Raw genomic sequence first — 24,413 nt, 5'->3', positions numbered from 1 at the left:
TGAAGTGGTGTTTGTTTATTTACTCGAAAAAGATGTTAGTGACGCTTTATGTAGATTAAGGAAGGTTATGTTTGGTTTTAAAGAAAGGTTGTATACGTTTTGTAAAGTATTGCTCAAAGTTTCATTTTGTAATTTATATAGTAAGCTACATGTAAAGAGGCTTGACTAAAGTTGAAGAATACATTATGCTAAAACATGTCATTCGTGAAGCATCAATATGAAGCAATTCATGTTATTGCTACACTAAGGTATGTTGTTATAGTCTTTTGGATCTATTAACATAAAAAGTAGGGGTTGAAAGTAAGTAGGTTTACACTTTAAAAATCAATTTATATTTTCAAACTAAATCACAGAGTTGCCGTATTTTAAATCACATATCAGAATTACTTTAATAGCTCTCTAGGTCACATTCTCTTCCCGTTGCAAAGCTCGGGTATAGCAGCTTGTATACCTATACTTCTAACTTCTATACTACAGTATTATATAAAAATCTAATAGTGTCTGTAACCACATCATGTACTTCCACGGATCTTATAAATCCCATCCATATCTTTCCGTCCGTCTATACATTTCCTGTCCCACGGTGGTGTAACATTCAGCTATCGATGCATCCATCGTGGAGATAGACAGAAGACAATCTGCAAGCTGTAAACCTTTTGAGATTGCCACATCAAGTCCATGTGGATTGTCTCAACCAATGAGAGAGGATTATCCAACGATCACACCCTCAGATTGGCTGTCTCTATAGGCGGATAGGAAGACGTCAATTCCATAAAGACCAACAGTGGACAGTCTCCAGGAAGTCTTCGGTCCGGTCACCGCAGTCGGGAGTTGAAGTTTTTGGTCGTTAGTGATTCGTGGGTATAGTGTTGTTTTTAAAATGGCCTGTTGCCTTTAAAAGCAGATTAAAATTCTTCAGTGAAGTGTGCAGTGCAAAAAAACCCATAAAGTATTTTGTAATTTAAACTAAAAATTTAACTCCCGCTCGCTTACTCAGGGATAAATAATTTAAGGTTCTAGAAGTTAAATTTTTTTTTTTTATTTAATCAATTTAATTTTTAAATTTAAACAACAATTAATATTTTATTATTTTGTTTTACATTTTTAATTATATTAAACTACAATTACCAATTTATTTGTTAATATAAAGTTTTATTTACCTTTTTAATTTGATTATTCACTGTGCAGGTTCATTTCCCCTTGTTTTAAATTGTGTTCAGCTTATATAGGCCTATTATTATTGTATTTGTTTGATTGGGTTTATCTTTTCCTTTTTTTATTAAATTGTAAATTAATTTAGTAACTCTTGTTTTATTCTCATTTCCGGCCCTCATTCAATAGCCAAGCGAGTCAATTAACTTCTAACACATCAACAATCACCTCCAAAGTTACATCAATGAGTTACACTGTATGTATCACTAATAGGCCCAAAAACTACTGAACTGACTGGGCTTAAATTTTACAAAAATATAGCTACCATACCAAGAATGGTAATAGAACTATTTGCACTTCGATACTGACCATGGGATTTGCCCCTTTGGCTTTAAAAGTTCTGAGGTGAGGATTTTAAAAGTAAATATTGATTGGTCTCCATGGCTGCTAGCTAAGAGAACACTCACAATGTTTACAGTTTTCTTTGACATTTCAATGTAAACAAGAAGAAACGCCAAATTGTATATTCCACAATTACAGATAGCTCATCCAAAGAAATTTAATATAAGTTAATAATAATATTTTACACTACTATTTGGTAGGTTTATTTAATCTAAAACTTAATCATAGATTTTTTATTCTAAAACTATGTCAATAGTTAGTAGATAAGTACAGATATCTACAATATGTACAAGATACAGTATTAAAAAATATTCTATAACCTTTGCTGTATATCAACTCAGGCTCTGCTTTTGTTTTTTTAAGTTATGAAAATAATGTTATTGGTATATTTTCATGGAAACAGTATTAAAATTACAATGTATAGATGTTTTGTATGAATTTGGAGGCTATTTGTTATCAATTATTGGAACTGCTTAACATGTAATGGATTAATTTAACAAAAATTAATTTTTATAATGGTTTAAATACCTGCATTCAGTAATCCTAAAAGTAACTCCTAAAGCAACTCTTAATAATGAAAAATTAATTGCACTTCACATTGATTGTTTTAAATATTTACGTAAATTTAGTAATTACTGTGTGTTGTTATACCTATGCTTAAACTAAACTAAAGAATATCATAAATAACTAAATTGTACACCGTTGCTTTTTGTATTCTAAAATCTGTGGTATATGTGTAACTATACTTCATTTTGTGTTAGTCCCGAGCTCCGAAACCGGCCCTAAAAGACTATAATGGCATGGGGGGGGGGGGGGGGGGTTGGAATAGTATATTTCAGTACTAGGACCAAAAGTGGTATTTTCCGACGCACGCTCAAGTTTCATGTGTGAGGCACATCCGAACACAGGAAATCCAAATTTCACATGCTCGGCTTTGCCTCGCATGTGAGACTTATTTTCACGTACGACGCGAAGCCGAGGACAGGAATAATGGAGCAAGTGTCGGAAAATAGCTTTCGGTACGAGTTATGAACGATACTTTTCGTCAGGACACAAAAATATACACACAGAACAACATATCTCAGTAGTATTAAAATAGTTATAGACCACACTTTAACATTGAAAATATACTTCACAACGTACATAGCTGTAGATTGTTTGGATAAATATATTAATAAATACTTCGTCACTTACCGTACTTCAATTGACTTTTGTAATTTGTACCAGTTTCTAAGCTTTCTGTAATCCTGTTCTTATATTTTATCTGGTGGAAGGTGATTAGTTACCTCGGAGGCTGTTTTTATCAAATTGTCAGTACTGTTAGACATACTTTGAGCAATTTCAAACACAACAAAAAAAAACTAATGCCTGTTTCTGTATAGATATAGATTGTGCAACAATAAAAACAGCTGATTTAAATCATTAAAACAAACCTAAAAAAACACTAGCGCGTAGTGGATAAATAGTGGAGAACTAATTGAGAGCGAGGTAAAATCTCAAAAGATCAGCTGATCGTTTTTCCCTCGCTCTAAATTAGAGCTTGGGAAACTACTTTCTTTTATATCAGCTGTTATCGAAAATAGTTACTTTCAGTAAGGATTGATTAAAACATATTTTTTATACAAATCTTGATTTTACAAGAACTATTGAATATAAAATATGATTTACTGTATGCCTAAGCGTGTGGGGCTGAAAAATAGTTAGGGGTTGCACAAGGACAGGCATCAGTACCTAAGGACGGGAATTCCCACCCTGGAAGTGACGTTACCAATTTTAGCCAAAATGGACACTGAGACACTAGATTTATCATTTGGATACCCTTACATCATTTTTGAGTTAGTTATCACATTATAATTTTTTTGCATTTTAGGGTCGCAATACTCATAACTATTAGAACTCAACGTGTTAAAAACAGGCACTTGTGTATTTAGAAAGAAACTTAATTTTTTTAAGAACCATACGTGTATATAAAAAGGCAACAGTTTATCAAGCTCATAGCATTTTATTAATAAAAGTAATACTAAAAAAGTACATATTACCGTGGTAAAAATTTATATCTATACAAAAATCAAGTATAAAAATATAAACTATCAAATCTATATATATACATATAATAATAAATATGAATGACAATTCACTCATGTAAAAGATACATTCATATCACTCTACACATAACAATAAATCAGTTTAGGTTTTGTAAAAGATCAAAAATAAAATATATGGAAAATAAACCTTGTCTTAGTTGCACCATGTTGAGACTAAAGGTAGCCTATGAAGTCAATGAAATTCTTCAAAATTAATTGTTAGCCTATAAGAATACCCCCGCCGCAGCAAACCTGCAGACTAAGCGAATTTCCATTTGACTGATTGGATTTACACTGAAATGTCTACTTAAAAATATAACATTTATTCTTGATTTAAATAGAATTAGTTTAACAAGTACTTAGGTTTGCTGCATCAGGGAGGGTAAAACTGTTTTTTTTTTGTAAAATGTGAATTGTTAGTAAGAAATAAAAACATTTTCCAAATTTGATCAAAATATGTTCACAAACAAGCAAACTACAACAGTTTACTTATTCTCCATAAGAATAACATGAGAATTTTTAATTTACAATTTTTTGGAATTTTCTCCGTAACCATTAGGCGCATAATAACGCTTCAATATACTAAATTATTTGTTTTTTGAAGCTCTACAAAATGGTTTGGAAAGAAATTGCTAAATTTTATGTTTTTTGGGTCAAAAATGGGAAAAACCTATTTTTACCCCATAAAACCCCCCGTAAACCCCCGTTCCCATAGTCCGATCATGCTGGATCGCGAACTCGTTCGAATAAACGTACGTTTACACGTTTGTACCAAATTTCATCAAAATCGGATCATTTTTGCTCGAGTTATCGTGCTGACGGACACATATATATATATATATATATATAAATATATAAATATATAAATATATATATATATATATATATATGAATTTGAACGGATGGTGTTTTTGGCCTCTAGGGACCTCAAAACGAAAAAAAAAATCGGTCCCGCGTCCAGGTCTTACCATGAGTACTACGGTAATAGCTTATTCCCTATATGGGAAATTCGCTAAAATAAGAGAAACTTTTTGGATCCCTTCTAACTTATAATCTATAGTGCAGGTTTGTAAGCTATCAGAAATACTGGTAATAAGTTGGTAAATAAAATATAGCAAACTCATAAATACCCCCGCTGCAGCAAACCTGCAGACTAAGCGAATTTCCATTTGACTGATTGGATTTACACTGAAATGTCTACTTAAAAATATAACATTTATTCTTGATTTAAATAGAATTAGTTTAACAAGTACTTAGGTTTGCTGCATCAGGGAGGGTAAAACTGTTTAGTGTTTTTTTTTGTAAAATGTGAATAGTTAGTAAGAAATAAAAACATTTTCCAAATTTGATCAAAATATGTTCACAAACAAGCAAGCTACAACAGTTTACTTATTCTCCATAAGAATAACATGGGAATTTTAAATTTACAATTTTTTTGAATTTTCTCCGTAACCATTAGGCGCATAGTAACGCTTCAATATACTAAATTATTTGTTTTTTTAAGCTCTACAAAATGGTTTGGAAAGAAATTGCTAAATCTTATGTTTTTTGGGTCAAAAATGGGAAAAACCTATTTTTACCCCATAAAACCCCCCGTAAACCCCCGTTCCCATGGTCCGATCATGCTGGATCGCGAACTCGTTTGAATAAACGTACTTTTACACGTTTGTACCAAATTTCATCAAAATCGGATCATTTTTGCTCGAGTTATCGTGCTGACGGACACATATATATATATATATATAAATATATAAATATATAAATATATATATATATATATATATATATATATATGAATTTGAACGGATGGTGTTTTTGGCCTCTAGGGACCTCAAATCGAAAAAAAAAATCGGTCCCGCGTCCAGGTCTTACCATGAGTACTACGGTAATAGCTTATTCCCTATATGGGAAATTCGCTAAAAGGAAAACTAGCAATCACAAACCATAGCAATGTAGCATTCATCAGCAACACCTTGCTGTATTAGGGAATAGTCCATTCATGCACTAACGAGGCATGTATGAAATGTTTTTCCCCTGCAAAGTGCCAATGTAGAATAGACTTACACATTATTCGCTCTCATGTTATTAAGTAGCTGATACCCTCCATAAGCACGGGTCACACTAGGCTGCTCGCCAGCTGCTTGTGATCAGCGACTGGCACCAGCACCACCAAGCAGCGGCTTTTGCATGGGTCGCAGTAGGTAGATTGTCAGCTGCTAGTGATCAGCGTCTTGGGACCTCGTAACGAATACTTAAGTGATTATTGAGGATGTGTGAGAATGAAAAGCTGTGAGGTTTTGCAACAATTTACAGTAAGCTGCTTCTTTGACGTTCCTAAAACTCACGTTCCTACTTCTTTGAAGAAACGTCCCATAAGCACGCATAGTTTTGGAATAAATTTGAGAAATCAATAACCTGCTTCCCCGACCACTTAAGCTCAGTAATTTCTACGCTAAGAATTACTGCTTTTAATCCCCTAGTTTAAAGCTCAGTTCTTGTTCCCATTTCGTCCTTGGGTCCTCATAAACCAGTACTTAATCGATTATTGAGGATGTGTGTGAAAGAGAAAGAACTTTTTTTAAAAATGTTTAACTGCAAGAAGAGGCGTTAGTGGACCAGACCTTGGATACAAACAAAGGAACAGTTAGGAGCTTCTTCAAGCCTGTTTGGGCTATCCTTAAAACATATTCTTCCTGAACTCTAGTGGAAAATCAGCAAACTATTTTGTGTGGTTCAGTGTGTCGATTAGTGCTTCCATCAAGTGGAAGACTTTTAAAACTACTTTATCTGGGGGAGGTATATCCACTTTCTCCTTTTACAATCATGAATTGAAGTAAGCAACATGTCCAGAGTTCTTCCCTATCTATATAATTATTACGCTACATGAAACTTTGTCGGTTGAACTCCTCCGCCATTTCTTAACCGATTTTACCCATTGACGTCTCATTGGAAAGAGCGTGTCGCGTAGATTTGCAAACTGGCCTTACATTTTTGAAAAAGTCCCTTGGGCTCTGCCCCAGTGGCTGTTAAAGTTCCCATGTTATCCTTATGGAGAACATAATTGCTTACACTTTGATCAGCTGTATAATAATAATTTAATTGCTGTTATTTATTTGTCAATTCAATGAAACGCATTGAGTACATTTATTTACTATTTGAGTTTGTGTCAACATAACCCCCAAGACGGATCGTGTTAGTATGGCTGTATCTTAAATTTGTGTATTTATCTTTGTTTTGTGTCGCTATGTCGGATCGTGTTAGCATGATTGTAACTTAAATTTGTGCATGCTTAACTCATCACAGTCAGCACCTGACCTAGACAATTTCAACTATTAGGTTACAAATGCACCCTAACACTACCCCAAAACGACTTTTCGTTCTCAATAATTGGCCCTCTATCAATGACCTGTGTTGCCTGTACAGCGAGGCATTTTGAGAAGAAAAGGAGAAAACCGGCCGGAATGCTTTAGGTTTATCAATAACGAAGATAAACATGGACAACCTTATATGGCTATAAGTCAGTAAATTTTTGTAGAAAACATTAAAAAGCATTACCAGGCTATGAAATATGATATTATATTTACAGGAAATGTTGATTACTGTTATATACATCGTGAGTATCTTCATGAGTTACACCATTGACTTTATAGGTTACACACCGGCAATCTTTGAGTTGACTCTTTTAAACTCATTGTAAATATGACTGTTATTCGTTTTGAAATAACTCCTGTAATACTTTTCAATTGTTCGAGTTCGAGCAACATGTACACTAGTTGTATATAATTTAAATACAAATCTAAAGACTATATGGTCACTTCCCATCTCTTTCCTTTCCCAAAGCCTCAAACATAAAACTAATTGGTAAAATCATTATACTAATCTGGCCAGATAATATGTACCATAGTAAGAATAATGATGTACATGTAACCAAATGTTAAAAGGTAGAGTAAAATAAATGTATTGACCACATATTGATTTTTTATGTCAAACCTTCGAGTCACTAGTAAATTCCCAATACAGTCCACTCATGTCATGTCAAGTTTTTTTTTGGGCATTGGTCCAAACAAGCTGGTTGCAAAAACTAAAAGAAGATGAATCAGAAACATACAAAAATGTTTTACGAATGTCACCACATACATTCCAAGAATTGCTACAATTAGTTAAACCTCTAATTGAAAAAATTGAGACAGGTGTTTTTGTGTAAAACCAAGATGAAAATTATCTTTTGTCGCTGCTGGCACACGTGACCACTAGTCACCGCTGCCTCGCTACCAAAAGTTGAACATGTCCGACTTTGCCAGCCGCTGACAAACGCTCACCGGCTGGCGGTGTCAGCTGCAAATTTTGTGGTCACATTAAGCTGACAGTAGCGGCTTCTTTCAATTCACAGCTGATGCCATGTGTCAATTCACAGCCCTAGTGTGAGCCATGCTTTATAGTCTGTTCTAAACTCCTTACACAGTGAAACCAATTCATGGATGAAAACTTAAACAGCTTTTAAGGTCAACCGGAAGCTGTTTGTATTATGGTATCTAGATCTACGTATTATGGTATCAGACAAATTAAATAAAAGTAAACTATAAATATCTATATTGTAAACTTTAGTCATAAGACTGTCATTCAATGAGTATTTTCATTTTGTTACATGTGCACCCTTTGAGACGGATAGAGATTGAACTATAGTTAAAATGTACTCTTAAAAATGGTTTAATTAAACTCTTGAAGTCTTCAATATGCAGCTTGCTTTTTGCTTCTTTTCTTGAACGCCAGGAAGCCAATTATGTGAGCTACGCAGTACAAAGCCCCCAGACCTAGCAAGTCCAATCTGTAGTTTGCAGCACTGTAGCCGTAGTTTTCCAGTACTCCGTCACCAGTTGATATACAAGGAACATTTTTGTTCTCCGAACAAGCTGCAAGCAAACAAAACAACACTAATTATTCGACATAATTTATTTTTTATTTTTGCAAGTGTAGATAGAAAAAATCTATATAAATAAAATTACAGTTTTGTCTGTACATTGCTTATAATCATGCAGTTTTTGGTTATTTTTACGTTTCATAGCCTAAGAAAGCCGAAACGAGTCTTATCTAAATTTTTGTCTGTCTGTCTGCCTGTTTGTCTGTTTGTCCACTTTGACATTCCGTCTGTGACGCCAAAATGTCATTTTACGCGGCCTACTCCTAGAAAACTTGAGTACCGATCAAGGTTCTAATCATTTTTCTGTATTTACTGGATTGGTGAGAGTGTCTTTGGCTATAAAAACATGGCCTTGCTTCTTTGAGAACAAAATAACGAACCATCAAAAACCCAATTTTGTTCGATTTTTGTTAAATGTTCTCCCAATGTTTACTATTGTATTTTATGAAATAACGATCAGCTGTTTGGATTAGTTCTCACTTCTAACTGTCACCGTCACTGATATGTTTACATTAAAAGTTGTTTACAAATACCGCAACCATTTCCGATCAAGTTTTGTTAGCACATCCAAACCATCTATTTACCATCTTATTTATTTTATAAAACAACTATTTGCAAACAAAAAATAGAATTCAACATCTGTTGTGAAATGACGATATAAACAAACATGACAGACAGCTGCCAAGACAACGTTCCCAACGTCAGCTGGTAAATCGTAATTTTCAATCGATTGTTTTTGCCGATTGGGCAGGCTGTGGACGACGTAAATGCAACCAAATGAAAGCCTGAAGCTTGCAGAACAAGAAGCATATGCGATCTGTTGGATTTTTTGGGAACTAACTCGGCAAATACAGGTTTTAATGGCGGATGGCGATTCGCCGTCGCTTCACACAAAAAGCGAAACAGTTAATATCTTAAATATTAAAATTATTTGCCAATCCAGAAAACTTTTTGGGTTGTAGGACTAAATGACCTAATGTTTGATATACATGCAAAAAAAATATATTTGTTATAAATTTTTTAAAGTTCCTATTTCAACACCAAAATTATTTCACTTACGGATCTCTTCAATCCTAGTCCATTGCAAAATTGAGACAGCTTCCAAGCCATAGTAAAACATCGAGATATACTTTATCCAAGCCAGGTGTAAGGGCGCATCGCTGAAACATTCCAAAATAACGATTAGTGAGTGATTTCCAGAAAAGGGTTTGTAAACAAGATTACTTAAGTTAATTATTTTTAACTTTATCTAGTTTATCATCATGCATAAGCTATATTTTGAGTCAGCACTTTTGATTTTTGACAAATTTGGATTATTATGGAGTCTTATCTAAACCATACACTTAGCAACACAAGACCAAGTGGACTATGAGACTAAGGGAGTATGTTTTATCTATGACTAAACAATACCTAAACATATTCCATTCCATTCAAGGATGCTCCAAATTTATTGAAATAATAATAAGTCTAAAATTTTTCCTAAGGTCTCCGTATTGCTGAAACTCATAAATGGAATTCACAGTTTTTAAAATTATATTTGCATATTTTTCATGACAATGAATAGGGGCCAGAGGCCATTTTTTAAAGGAAATGGTTCAACCCCTTGATACAAAAAAAAGTAAGGAATGAGATTTTCTTGCCCAGTTAAAAGTTTTAGTGGAAGCGGAAACATAATTTAGTTGAGTAAAGTTCAGGAGTTCAGTTTCAAGTTTCTTGGTAATTAGTGTTAGAATTTGTCAGAGTATTATATACAGCTAGTGAAATAATTTGAATCAGCTGTTATATATTTTATTCTCTTTGTACTTGATGTTTCATTGCTGAGATTCAGTTATGATTTAAATACTTATTGTTGTGAGTTCAAATTGTAAATAAAAGTGTGTTGAAAGTAATAGCTATCTGATTTAACGTTTTTTAAAGCTTTTACCAACTTAAATACAATTTAATCTAATACTGATGTGAATTCCAACAATTAGTAAATATCAGTTAAAAATTATATTATTTTTACGGATCAAATTTAGTTTAAGTTAAGAGGATAAAATATACTTATTTCTTCCAGTTAGTTTTCATTCAAACCAATTAATAATTTTTTACAATAAGAAATATCCTTCCCCGCAGCAAACCTGCAGACTAAACGAATTTCCATTTGCCTGATTTGATTTTCAATTAAATCTATTTCATTAACATTGGGTTAACGACCTACCCAGGTTTGCTGCTACAGAGAGAGTAATAAAGTGTGTTTTTTGTAAAATAATTTTAGCTTAGTATAAAATAAATAGATTTGCCAAGTTTGATCAAAATGTATCCATAAGCAAGCAAACTGCAAAAGTTTACTTATTCTCCACAAAAATAACATTGGAATTTTAAATTAAAATTTTTTTTAATTTTCACCATATTTACACCATATTCACACATATTTAAATATATATAAAAATTAAAAAAAAAACATAGTTAACAAAGTTAAACACGCAAGAAAATAATATATAAATATATATGAATTTGAACGGATGGTGTTTTTGGCCTCTGGGGACATCAAAACGAATAAGTAAATCGGTCCCGGGTCCAGATCTTACCATGAGTCCTACGGTATAGCTTATTCCCTATGGGAAATTTCCTAAAAAAAATCATCTGTGTTATATATCATACTAGCTGTAACCCGCGGGCTTTGCCCCGTTTAACTTCTTAATTTTCAAGATGATCTCGTTCGCATGGCTCAATCACGTCCTGGTTGAAGTTCGTTCGCTACGCTCACTCACCTTTAGGTTGGAGCTCGTTCGCTGCGCTTGCTACATCCAGTCTCATGGTCTAGCCAAACCCCTGGTCTTTTTCCCATCTAACATCAACATCTTCTTAGCTAATCTTATTCAAGAGAAGAGAATATGCTAATTGTACCATAATTATTAGTCATATATAGTAATTTAGGGGCCATCAACATGAAATTCAAGAGTAGAAATTATTTACAGTACAACTTGTGATATTATTTACCTCAATGATAGAAAGATACCACAAAATAGTAGACAAACTTGTTCTATTGGTACTGAGACTAATGATCCAGTAGAGACAGATTCGAACATTGCTGATATCAAGCAACCTGTGGGAAGAACCAAATGTTAAATGTTTAATAAACAATACAGCTCCTTCTAACAAGTAATATTAACTTATAACTTTGATCATTGATAAAAGTAGACGTCTTAGTTCAATGTTTAAGCTATAGCCATTTTTATGATGTAGTTGAGTCACTGGCAAAATTTGCTGATGTAACTTACTGATTTCTGTTGGATACACAAACTTGTTAAAGACGTTTAGCCAAACTGAAAGAATAATTTAAACTATAAGTGGATACTAAAACATCTTTGATGACACATCACTATCAAAAGGGGGAGGCATCTTGAGGGTAGCAGACTGAGATTTTATTAGCACACTCATTTAGTAAATCAGTCCCCACGAAATATCTCGAGCTAGGAAAAAGAAAGCATGGCTGTTGAGGATTTATTTTAAAGCCAAAGGTCCAAGTACGGTGGGAAAAATATCAGAAGTTAAGTGTCATGGGTTTTATGGAATAAAAATTGTTTTTGTCTCATTTTTGACAGTCAAAACATCAAATTTTCCAATTCCTCTACACCATTTGAAAGAACTAAAAAAAAACAAATAATTTAGTATATTACAGTGTTTTGTGCGGTTTTTTGGTTACGGCGTAAATTGAATGAATTTGTAATTTAAAATTCCCATGTTATTCTTATGGAGAATAAGTAATCTGTTGTAGTTTGCTTGTTTATGGGTATAATTTGATCAAACTTGGCCAATTTATCTATTTTATACTAAGCTATTCGTATTTTACTAAAAAAACACACTTTATTACCGTCCCTGTAGCAGCAAACCTTGGCACTTATTAAACCTAATGTAGTTTAAATAGATTTAAATGAAAATCCAATACTGTACTGGTAAATGGAAATTCGCTTAGTCTGCAGGTTTGCTGCGGCGGGGGTATTATTAGATTTGAATGGTAATGCAGTGTTGAAATTTATCAAGTTAGGGGAAGACCACGACTATGACTACAAAGGAAAGTATTTAGGAATGATGCACAGCGTAGGGAATGGTTAAAAGGCCAAATTACAATGGAGCTGAAGGGCAGCAATAGCAATTGCTGCTATGGGCCTCTGGTTTTATTTAAATGTAAAATTGGGTACATGCAGCTGGTCCATATTTAGAACAAATGACTAAAAAAATTAATTGCTTATGATATTATTTTCTTTAACATCTGTGACTGTGATCATTTCCCTCGATAGCATCAATAACCAATGAAAATACACCCGCCGCAGCAAAACCTGTTGAATAAGCGAATTTCCATTTGTCTGAATTGATTTTCAATTAAATCTATTTAAATAACATTAGGTTTAACGAGTACCTCGGTTTGATGCTACAAGGAAACTAATAAAGTGTGTTTTTAGTAAAATATTAATAGCTTATCTTAGTACAAAACAAATAAATTTGCCAAGTTTGATCAAAATATATCCATAAACAAGCAAACTACAACATTTTACAATATTCTGCATAAGAATAAAATGGGAATTTTAGACTGAACTTACAATTTTTTGAATTTTCTCCGTTTTTAATAACCGTACAAATAACTTTGATAAACTAAATTATAATGTTTTTTTAAGCTCTTTAAAAAGGTTTAGAGAAAAATTGGGAAATTTTGTGTTTTGAGGGTCAAAAATGAGATAAACCGATTTTAACACCATAAAACCCCCAAAGGTTCCATCATGCTGGTTTGTGAACTCATTCATACACCTTTAAACCAAATTTTATCAAAATCGGACAAAAATTACTCAAGTTATGGGCGTTCACGGACACATATATAAATATAAATCTATATATTTATATATCATATATATATATATATATATATATATAGGCTATATAAGTTTATATTATGTATACAAATTTGAACGAATGGTGTTTTTGGCCTCTGGGGACATCAAAATGAAGAAGTAAATCAGCCCTGGGCCTAGGTCTTACCAAGCCCCAACGGTAATACCTACTTCCCTATGAGGAAATTTACTAAAAGCAAAACAACCCATCAGTTGCGGGGTTTGTCTTCCGCATCTAATACAACTTCTGTAATGCATTTGCAAGATTTCTGTCCTGAAAATTCCCCAAATTATTTTAATTCAAAAAAAAAACCTTAACGATATTTGGAGTTGAACATCTCTATATATATTTAATTACGTTTATTGCCGTGTTGCCGTGTACAAGCAACCGGGTTGTAGTAGCACAGAGAAGGGATGGCTGTAACTAACATATTTTTGATTCTCAAATACAGTTAATATAAATAATCATTAATCTTAAATTTTAAAAATATACTTCATTTGTGATATGGCTTGAACACATCTTTACATTTGAGTTATTTACCCCATGCAGTGGCAGTGATGGCACAGGCGATGATTGGCACACAGAACTGTATAAAGCCTGTAACTCCACCAAACAGTCCAGCAATGTAAAACACAGTAGCAGAGTAGAGGATGGGCTCTATCAGTGCTCTTGGCAGCTGCAAAAGTACAAGTTAGTACCGTAACTCTCAGCATGAAAAAACAAAGATTTCCAGGACAAGTATTTCAATGTCAACAACTCCCTTCCTACGTCATCAAGATGGCGGGTAGCTATTAAAATAATCGTTAGAAGTGCTCTCATTTATCATTTTAAAACAGTTAGGTTAGCCTACAATACATATATATATTTTTTATATTATTTAAAAGTGAATTATTAACTTACCTCTATTCATTTAGATAAACATTAGTGAAATAGTTGTGGGTGATAGTGAAAATCCCAGGACATTATCTGTCCAGCACAGTTAGAATGATAGAAAATTGGTTGTGCAAATATCCTGATGAGATTGGTCAAGGTCAGGATCGGCAAGTGCAAGAAGATTAATAAACAAACCATTAGTCGCACGCCCGAGTATTCATTTAGACACCCCACCCCCTAGCGGATCCAACAGATGCCAAAAATAGGTATTAGGTAGTTTTTATGACATGATAAAAGCCTTTGACACTTTAGAACACAAGGGTCTATTTTTGGACCCACAATGTTTATTGTTTATGTAAATGATTTACCAGCAACTCTGACAAATGTATGTGTGTCATCTTAAATGTATGCAGATGACTTGGCAATCCAGATTAATTGTCACAATGCTAGGCTAACTGACCAATTTTTAGATCAATCAAATGAAATAATTGAAGATTGGACTGCAGCTAATTTCTTGTGTTTAAATAAAAATAAAACACAAGTTCTTAAATTTAGTCTAAGTGATTATAAAGTTTTTGAAGATGTTAAATGTCTTGGTGTGTTGTTGCAACATAATATTAAAATATTTTAAGATTGTGTAAGAAAATGTCTAAAGGTATCTTTTTAGTTGGGCAACTTAGGTATATTGTTAGCTTATATATATTGATGACAGTACGTTGGGGGATGGGGGTGAGTTTATTGTGTTAGAGCTTTCTCTAAGATTGGGATGTGGGATGTTGGCAATCATAAGGTAAACCAACATAATTATAATTTGTTCTTGAATCTGGGAATACCACATAAAGACTACAAGATCGCGCCATTCATCCTACACTCATCTCCAATCATACTTGGCTTAATTATCTTCATCCAGTTTTAATTGAATGGTAAACATTTTATTGTTAAGTAGCCTATCTTAATTTATTTGTAACATCAACTAATCGAACAGGTTTTTAATTTGAATTTTTAAATTCTAGTATCAGGATTCGATCATTGAATCCAACTGCTGGTTAATATGACCAAAATTAAACAGCGAATTCTGTTTACTCAGTTGAGATTACAAAATAAATAAATAAAAATAGGCTACTCAATTAGAAAATGTTCACAATTAAATAAAAATAGAAATAAGAAAATCAATCATTCTAAATAATTTCTATATCCGGCCAGGGGGTAAAATTCTGGGGGGTAAAAATCCGGGGGTAAAAATCCGGGGATAAAATTCCGGGGGTAAAAATCCAGGGGTAAAAATCCGGCCCGTACATCATCAGTTGTCTAAAAGCTAGTTATATGGACAGGGGGTAAAATTCTGGTTTTTATTGCTAATCTAATTAATCACGCTCTGTCTTTTTCATTAGACTTCCAATTCCGCGGGGGTAAAATTCTGCCTGCGAACTAACTTTTGAGCGCTCAGGTTACTACGTCATAGTGACGCCAGCTTTGCCCAGGGGGTAAAATTCCAGGGGGATAAAATTCCGGCGAGCCTTGAAACAGCTAGCAAAATTCTTTAATTCATTTTCAATATGAATACAGTACTCATAAGGTTAACTAACATGGGAAACTCTAGAGCCACTGGGGCGGAGCCAGAAATTATTTTTGAGATAAGAATATGTCATGAAGATGTTAATCGGAAATGTGAGCTATCATCATACTAAATTTCAACCCACTCTGACCAGTAGTTAATGCGTGATTGAACTTCAAACAAACAAACACAAACACTTTCACATCTATAATATTAGTATGATCATCTCTATTGAAACTTAGTATATACAATGTAAATAATTTTGTAGATTATTTTACCAGCCATCAGGCTATGACTAAAGTGATGTACAAGTAATATATTGTTTATTCTTGACGATGCCATACATGTAGTTGATTGTGTAAAAAACACAATAAAGATTTTGATTTGATTTGATACAAGCAAGGAGGACTTAACAGTTAACACACATCACATAGCATACCTGAGATGCCTCTTTTACTTGAGCCAGTTTCTTGGGAACATTTCCTAAGGAAAACTCTCCTTTATAAAGGGGGAAATCCCCAAAGGGTTGAATTAAAAGGTACCTAGTACACATAGTAAAGTAGTGATTTGTTGTGACCTGCAGCTCCACTAGGTGTAGCACCTCCGGTCCTGGACCAAGAAACCATGGAAATGGAGACCTCATCAAAGGGGGAGGAGGTGAAGGAACCAGTAGGTACCACACCACCCGACCTCGCACAAGATAGCAAAGAACGGGAAAAGGAGAAGGAGACAGAGAGGGAAAGTGATAAGGTAAGAGTGGCCAGCTCTCATCACTTCCCGATCTTCAGGAAAACCAGACAAGAGAAAAGGGAGGAGAGGTTTACGGGACCCTCAGTCAGGTCTGATAGAAGCTCGAGAAAATCCAGACAGAGGGATTCAGGGTATCATCCTCGCGGAGGGAGAGGAGGACATCACTCCTCCGAGAGGGGGAGGGGGAGTGATCATAGGGATTAAATTCCTACAAACAAATCTCCAGCACAAAAAAGATATACAAGACATAGAAACTATACAAGAATCAACAATTGCAACAGATGCTAAGAGTACACTTCCCGGAGAGCTGTCCCATAGGGGAAGGTGCCAATTGGCCTCGCCCAGGGAGGTCCCCTAGGGAGGTGGCACTAGCCAGACGGGCGTCGGGAAAGATATTCAAACCAGAGGTTGTGAAATGGGCAGTAAACTCATTCTGCCCTTTCAAACCTCCTGGTAGAGATGGGATATTCCCTGCTCTCTTGTAAGGAGGCCCTCCTCGTTTCAATGTATAGGGGCAGTTATGCCTTGGCATATATAACAACTAGATAAAGAAGAGCTAGAGTGGTGTTCCTACGAAAGAAAGGAAAAGAACCAACTCAGCCAAAATCCCATAGACCAATATGTCTAACCTCATTCATTGTAAAGGCTATGGAGAAGATCATTACCAGGCATGTGAGGGATGAGATTCTCACGAACTCGAGCCTGAATGTGAATCAACATGCCTTTATGATGGGGAAATCGACTACAACAGCGCTTCACAGCCTGTTAGCAAAAATTGAAGACATGTTATGTCACAAGGACATTCTTGCAGGAGTCTTCATGGATATCCAAGGAGCCTTTGATAATGTGTCCTAACAGTCAATAGAGGAAGCACTGATAGACAGAGAAATTCCTCAAGAAGTCGTGTGTTAGATGGCTCTGCTGAAAAGCAGAGAAATAACAGCCACGGTCGGCGACATGTCAGTCACAGTCGAAGCCAGAAGAGAGTGTCCGCAAGGAGGAGTTTTAACTCCCTACTATGGACACTCGTGGTTGACGGCTTGCTGAGGGAAGCTGAACCTACAGGCCTTTGCCGATGATCTAGTGCTGACTGTGAGAAGGAAATACAAAGGTACTATTACCCAGTGGGCGGTAGATTTCATCGACAACTGAGATAGTGACCTTCACGACGAAAAGGAGAACCAGAATCACCCCACCCCACATAAGGGGAGTGGGTGTCAAGTCAGTCAAGGAGGCTAAATATTTGGGTGTATACTTAGATCAGAAATTGACTTGGAACAGCACATAGATCATGTCATTGCCAAAGGAACAGGAGCCATGGGCGCCTGAAGAAGAACATTTGGCAAAAAATGGGGACTCAACCCGAGACTGATCTGGTGGATATATGAAGCCATATTCAAGCCTATGGTGGAATACACAGCCCTGGTGTGGTGGCAGAGGGCATAGCAGACTGGGGCAGCTGATAAGCTGCAAAGACTTGCCTGCACAGGGGTATGTGGCACAACAGTCATGATGGAGCCAATTCTAGGCACACTTCCACTCAGACTGTATATAAAGAAAAGGACAACACCAACAGCCCTGAAGATACCTCCAAAAGGGGAAATAAGCCTCTTGATAGGTCTTCTTTCAGAGCATAGTCATGTGAGGAAGTACCTCAGAACAATAAGGCTTATACAAACGGATCAGTGCAGATTCTGCCTCTCCAAAGCGGAATCTGCTGAGCACATATGGCTGGAATGTCCGGCTTTAGCCCAGAAGAGGTTGAAATACCCAGGAAAGGCGTTCCCGATGTCTACTGAAATACGAGAAATGGGTGATAGGCTTCGCAAGGAGACTTCAGTTGGTGAACTGATCTAAAAGGATGCTACAAAATATCTTTCAGGTCGAGGTAGCAAGGGGTAATGCTACCCCAGCCCTAAAAAAAAAAAAAAAATAGAATCAAACTATATAATAAAGTAATTTACCATGAGAGCACTGACAAAAATTTATCTAAATAACAGCTAATTACCGGTATGCGTTACAGTATACCATTTACATAACCCTAATAGTAAAAATACCCCCGCCGCAGCAAACCTGCAGACTAAGCAAATTTCAATTTGTCTGATTAAATTTTTACTAAAATATTTCCATAAATAAGACATATTTATTCCCTATTTAAATAACATTAGATTTAACGAGTGCTTAGGTTTGCTGCTACTGGGAAGGTAAAAAGTGTTTTTTGACCATACGTCAATAGTATAGGATGAAATAAATAAATTTGCCAAATTTTATCAATATAAAATTTGACAAACACACACACATAAACAAGTAAACTACAACAATTTTCATTTTCTCCATAAGAATAACATGGGAATTTTAAATTGCACTATTTTTTAATTTTCTCCGTGACCATTAGGCATACAACAGCGCTTCAATATACTAAATACTTCAATATACATTTTTACCCCATAAAACCCCCCATAAACCCCCGTTCCCATGATCCGATTATGCTGGATCGCGAACTCGTTCAAATAAACGTAGGTTTACACGTTTGTACCAAATTTCATCAAAATCAGATAATTTTTGCTCAAGTTATCGCGCTAACGGACACATATATATATATGTGACTAAAATGGTGGATTGTTCGCCGTGACCGCGAAGTCATATATATATATATATATAGATATATATATGAATTTGAACGAATGGTGTTTTTGGCCTCTAGGGACCTCAAAATGAAAAATTAAATCGGCCCCGGGTCCAGGTCTTACCATGAGTACTACGGTAATAGCTTATTTCCTATATGGGAAATTCGCTAAAAAAATAGTATATTACGTTACTAGTCCTGAAAGTAAGTGTTTACCGGACGAGTGTGGTCGTTCCCGTGCGAGACGAAGTCGAGTACGGGATTACCATACGAGTCCGGTAAACACATTTTGGACGAGTTACGTACGATATTTTACGCCATACTACTTAATCCGTACGAATCCTTATATATTTCCACCAACTAAAGGACTAAAAATCACTAGTCATAACCTCTAAGAGAGGTTATGTTTTTGCTTATAACCAATTATTGCTACCTACGCAAATACAGTATAATCAGCTGATTGGTGTCCGGTAAAACTCATTGCAGAACAGTATCACGCAATGAAACCCCATTTGAATAAGCTGGCGGCAAACAGCTGTTTTCTGGACTGAATCCTTGCGTGGGAAGTTCGTCTAAATAATGTAGTGTGGCGTAAAAAAACATTTCGAGTGTATAGTGCGAAAGAGACGGAGGATTCATGTCGATGCAGGCTTTGTCTCTACTGATAAGACTGCCAGCAATGCAGGTTGGACAACCAAATATCGGGATAAAGTATCAGATTATCTAGAAAAGTGTAAATCTTCTGTTTGAAACACAACTTTAATAGCAGTTCATGCTGTACATACCAGAACTATCATCTTGGAGACATAGTAAGGTCCAGGAGTGTACAGTCCGTTGCCTATTTCTCTCAGTAACACAGGTATCTCTGATGGGAATGTATGAAACACACTGTAGGTGAATGTGAAGATAGTTTCCACCACCACCAGGTACAAGCATCCCTGCATGTTCTGTATACCAGCCTGGTCTACTGATAGACCTGTGTATGGAGTGGATATCAGCAGTGCGATGAACTGCAAATCAAGTTAAAAAACGTTTTTTGAAAAAAAATATCAAAATTGATAAACAATAGATTAATATCTCGCCCAGGCAAATACAACAGTTTTCAATAGTATTACAGTAGTTAAGAGTCATCCTTTATAAAACTTTTGTTGCTTAAAGGACGGGGATTCGCAACTTAAGTTCAAGGCGAACATGTATGAATAACAAAACAACAGTTAGATACAGTTTAGGTCTACTTGACTGAATTGTTAATTTTATCTGTAATGGTTCATCAACATATTATTAACAGATAGTAGTTGTATCATACTTAATTCTAAGTTTTATAGCTTTTATAAAAACACACATCATGGTTTGTTTCAAACCAAAGCAAACATAGGAAAAATATTAACTTAAATATCATTAAAATGTAACAGTAAAAATACATGTTGTACCATATAGAAGGCGAGTCGTAGAAGCTGTTCCTGGGGGTTTCGGAATATTTCAACAAATGACCTCCAAACAAGCCAGTAAAGCTGGGTAAAGAGTTTCGGCGTTTGGCTGAAAATATAACAAATTAAGTCTTACAACTTGAAAAATAATGTTAGCCTATATTGGTTAAATAAATAATATAAACTGACAGCCAGAAAATGATGCCTTTAATAGGAAAACAAAATATCCCTTTAAAAAATATCACTCAAAAGTGCTTACTGAAAACAATACCTAACAAATCTACTTATTTTACTTTTTCAACAATGTAGAATGTACAGTCAATGTGAAAGTTTATTTCCACAATCAAATAAATAAATGTATGTATATCCAATGTGAAAAACGTGTTAACATTTAAGATTTACTGACAAAAGAAACTGTGTCTATTTGATTACTGTCTAAACCCGCAGTCCCTATGCATTTCCTACTCTAACCCTGCCTAAAAGGTGTATTTAATTTATATATTAGACTAAGAGGAATAAATGGTTTTTTTTTTTGTGTGTGTGAAAATAGTATCAAGATAACCATTAGGCAGTCAGTTTGGAACTCTTAGGCAGAAGCCCATGTGATAAGTTTTGTTTATATTGTATTGCTGCATAATTGTTAAAATAAAGATTAATTTGATTTGAAATACTTCAAGCTATTAAAAATACAATTTAATTGTAATGTTTAGTTGAGCAATACTTACATATTCACATACTTCTGAAATTCGTCCTCCAACTGAAAAAAATATGACCATTAAAAAATAGGGAAAGTAAAAATAAAAGAAACGTCTTATAACACTTAAAACATATATTTACGCTTACTGTTACTCACAAGACAGAACATATACAAAAAGATAAATGGTGGTCGATTTCAATTGGACAGTCCAATCATCATCAGACCCAATAGGCGAATGACGAATGTGGCGAATAGGTGTCATTGGCCTATTAATTGGGTCTGATGATGATTGGGGTGTCAAATCAAAATCGATCACCATTACCATCTTTTTTGTATATCTACCTTCTTGTGAGTAACAGTATAAGCGTAAATATAGGTTTTAACTTTAAGTGTTATAAGATGTTTCTTTTATTTACTTTTCGTAAATTTATCACGTACAATGCTGATCAGTAAGTTATTCATTAAAAACTATTTTAGGACATAGATGTATACATTGATGCAGATTATTTTCAATAATCTTTGGTCCATGTTTCCAGGAACGCTATTTTTCAATAGCATTTTCAAAGAACTCAATTTTAGAACCAACCAACAGAAAAATACCTTTCTTCACAGCAAAAAGGTAATCATAACAAACAAAATAACATTGATACACACTCCTACATATAAACATTGGAAGCATTATAGCAAACAATTAATGAAACACACATAGCACAATTTTCTATAAATATGTGAACAAAAATTACTGACTGCCTTCAAACAACTGCAAACATTAAATAACGAGCAGCAACAATACCAGCAACAATAAACACAACAATTGTTTACCATAGTATAAATGGCATTATAACCAAAATGAACAAAAGCTGTATATTACTTACTTCTCCGTAGTGTGCTACACCGTTGCTGACTTCTAGTATGTTGTTGTGCCTCTTGCGGTTTTTCAATTTCTCAAGTTTCTTCTCATGCTCTTTTCCAACCTCAGACTCCAGATACTTGGAACATATTCTTTGAACCTTGGATTGAGACTCTGGCTGGTCGGTGACATTTAGTTGTGACACTAGGAACTCTGCCAGGTTATAAGAAGTGGGACAAACAATGTCTAAACTGTAAAAAATAAATTATCATTTAATGCATCATCAATTACTCAGTTAACATCATGTCAATTAGGATACATGTACGGAGATAGGAGAAATACCACTGATAGTCACACCACTGTTAAAAATAACAAAGCGACAGTGTTGGAGCATGGGTTCTTGTCACGCACATCCCGCTTGCCACTCTCATTGACTTGATCTATACTTGTGTAAACTCACCTCACAATATATTCATTTTAGGCTAGGCCTATTCTATAAATGTTTAAAGTTAATAAGTTAACAAATGATATACGAATTACAAAAGGTATTTTATTGAAACAAATGAACAAACATGCAACGAAATTTAAAAGGCTAAGTTACGTTGATGAAAGGACTGACAATGGAGTGTGGGCTGAAATTAAAATAAAATAGAAGATAAGTTTTAAATAAAGGTTCAAATTGACAATAGTATAATTTAGATGTGCTATATCTCAGGGTAGGGTGTCGTGCTGGCTTGAATGCTAAGAATTAATATATGAAGTAGTGTCCAAATAATTAAGGTGTTTAACTTACAAAATCCCAACAATGAAAGATCTAATTTTGAGGTTGTCCAAAAGGTAAGTCCAATGTGCACTGAATTTAAAAGAGTTTAAAAGAAAAAGTTTATACTTAATTTTGAAAATAATGTTGGAGTTAGTCCTCTTGAGGTTGACTATAATATAACTTGAATATAAACTGGTTTTTCTTGATGATATTGATTAATTTAATTTAGATAAAATCTGGACTTCTTCTTTTAACAGTTTCAACTTTCAACTATCGCTTCCCTTCTCCCTCAATCTCAATGTTCACATAGGTCTATTGTTGAACACATGGATCACTGTTTCACTGCTTCTTTAATTTTGATTCCTTAAGGACTAATTTTGAAATAATATTATAAGAAATTTTAAAGTATTGCAATTCTCTTACATATTTAATAAATAACTATAAATAAATTTAATGAATATTAGGCCAGCTTTTCTGAGGAGTGATTAATAACAATGGTGTATGAACAAAAGTTAACATATTTTAAGAAACTTAATACTAAATAATAAATGAATGAAATGAAATATTACTCTTGAATATAAGAGATGTCACTTCCCATCTGGTTGGTGGGAAATAGTGACTTAAAATGAGAATGAATTTTCTAGGATACCTGGGCGCCTGTGCAGGAGTAGGCGAAAAGGGTTATTGCCCTCCTGAGAAAACTCTTTTTTTTACTGTTATCATTTAAATAAAGTACTAGCAGCAAAACCCAGCTTTTCCTGGGTACAATTATACAACGTACAATAAGTGGTTAGCCTATAGAATAATTTTTGTTTTGTTTTCATAGATGTACACCTACGTATCTTGGTACTATTTATTAATCTAGAAATATGTTAAATATCCTTATAGCAACTAAAATATTAACAGCAATTAAATTATCCAGCTGATCATAATGTAAAACAAATATGTTCTTCATAAGGATAACATGGGAACTTAAAAGCCACTGGGGCAGAGCCCAAGGGACTTTTTCAAAAATGTTAAGCCAGTTTGAAAATTTACACACCTAGACAAACATTTTGGTATATAATATGTGGGGTTAAGTCTTAAAACAAAAAAGCTGTTCACAAAGTTTCATGTAGCGTATTAATAATATAGAAGATGTAACATACAACACTAAAGGACCTCTTGACTCATGCATTAAGACACATGTTTACCCCACCCCCTCCCCTTAAGCTGGGTTTTCCTAGGGGCGGAGAGTGGAGAGAGGAACGCCGAGAGTGGAGAGAGGAACGCCGAGAGTGGAGAGAGGAACGCCGAGAGTGGAGAGAGGAACGCCGAGAGCGGAAAAGAGATTAAACACGGTGTTCCGCTCTGCTTCTAGGAAAACAGTAACATTAAATTACCTAAAGCCGGGTTTTCCTAGACGCGGAAGTGGAGAGTAGAGAGAGGAACGTGGAGTGCGGACTCC

General features: G+C 34.6%; 1 protein-coding gene across 2 annotated transcripts in view; it reads right to left on the bottom strand.

Annotated features, from left to right (window-relative positions):
• Window positions 1-5,423: 5,423 nt before the first annotated feature.
• Window positions 5,424-24,413, bottom strand: part of LOC128988808 (protein scarlet-like) — a 49,600-nt gene continuing 30,610 nt past the window's right edge. The window contains exons 8-16 of one of the 2 annotated variants that reach the window (XR_008490432.1): window positions 22,229-22,454; window positions 21,382-21,413; window positions 20,660-20,765; window positions 20,015-20,239; window positions 13,966-14,101; window positions 11,539-11,644; window positions 9,616-9,716; window positions 7,409-8,548; window positions 5,426-6,497 (exon numbers count right to left, since the gene is read on the bottom strand). Coding sequence is in view for 1 of the 2 variants with exons in the window: in XM_054410468.1 (XP_054266443.1) it covers window positions 8,367-8,548; window positions 9,616-9,716; window positions 11,539-11,644; window positions 13,966-14,101; window positions 20,015-20,239; window positions 20,660-20,765; window positions 21,382-21,413; window positions 22,229-22,454 (1,114 nt within the window). In the remaining variant the exon portion in view is untranslated. Of the gene's footprint in view, window positions 8,549-9,615; window positions 9,717-11,538; window positions 11,645-13,965; window positions 14,102-20,014; window positions 20,240-20,659; window positions 20,766-21,381; window positions 21,414-22,228; window positions 22,455-24,413 lie in introns of both variants that reach the window. The other variant, XM_054410468.1, reaches the window with a different exon arrangement.

This window comes from Macrosteles quadrilineatus, unplaced genomic scaffold (assembly GCF_028750875.1).
Source record: "Macrosteles quadrilineatus isolate MER2022 unplaced genomic scaffold, UCM_ALF_1.0 Scaffold_3__2_contigs__length_128488019, whole genome shotgun sequence".
Lineage (NCBI taxonomy): Eukaryota > Metazoa > Arthropoda > Insecta > Hemiptera > Cicadellidae > Macrosteles > Macrosteles quadrilineatus.
This window is presented reverse-complemented; position numbering and strand designations above follow the sequence as displayed.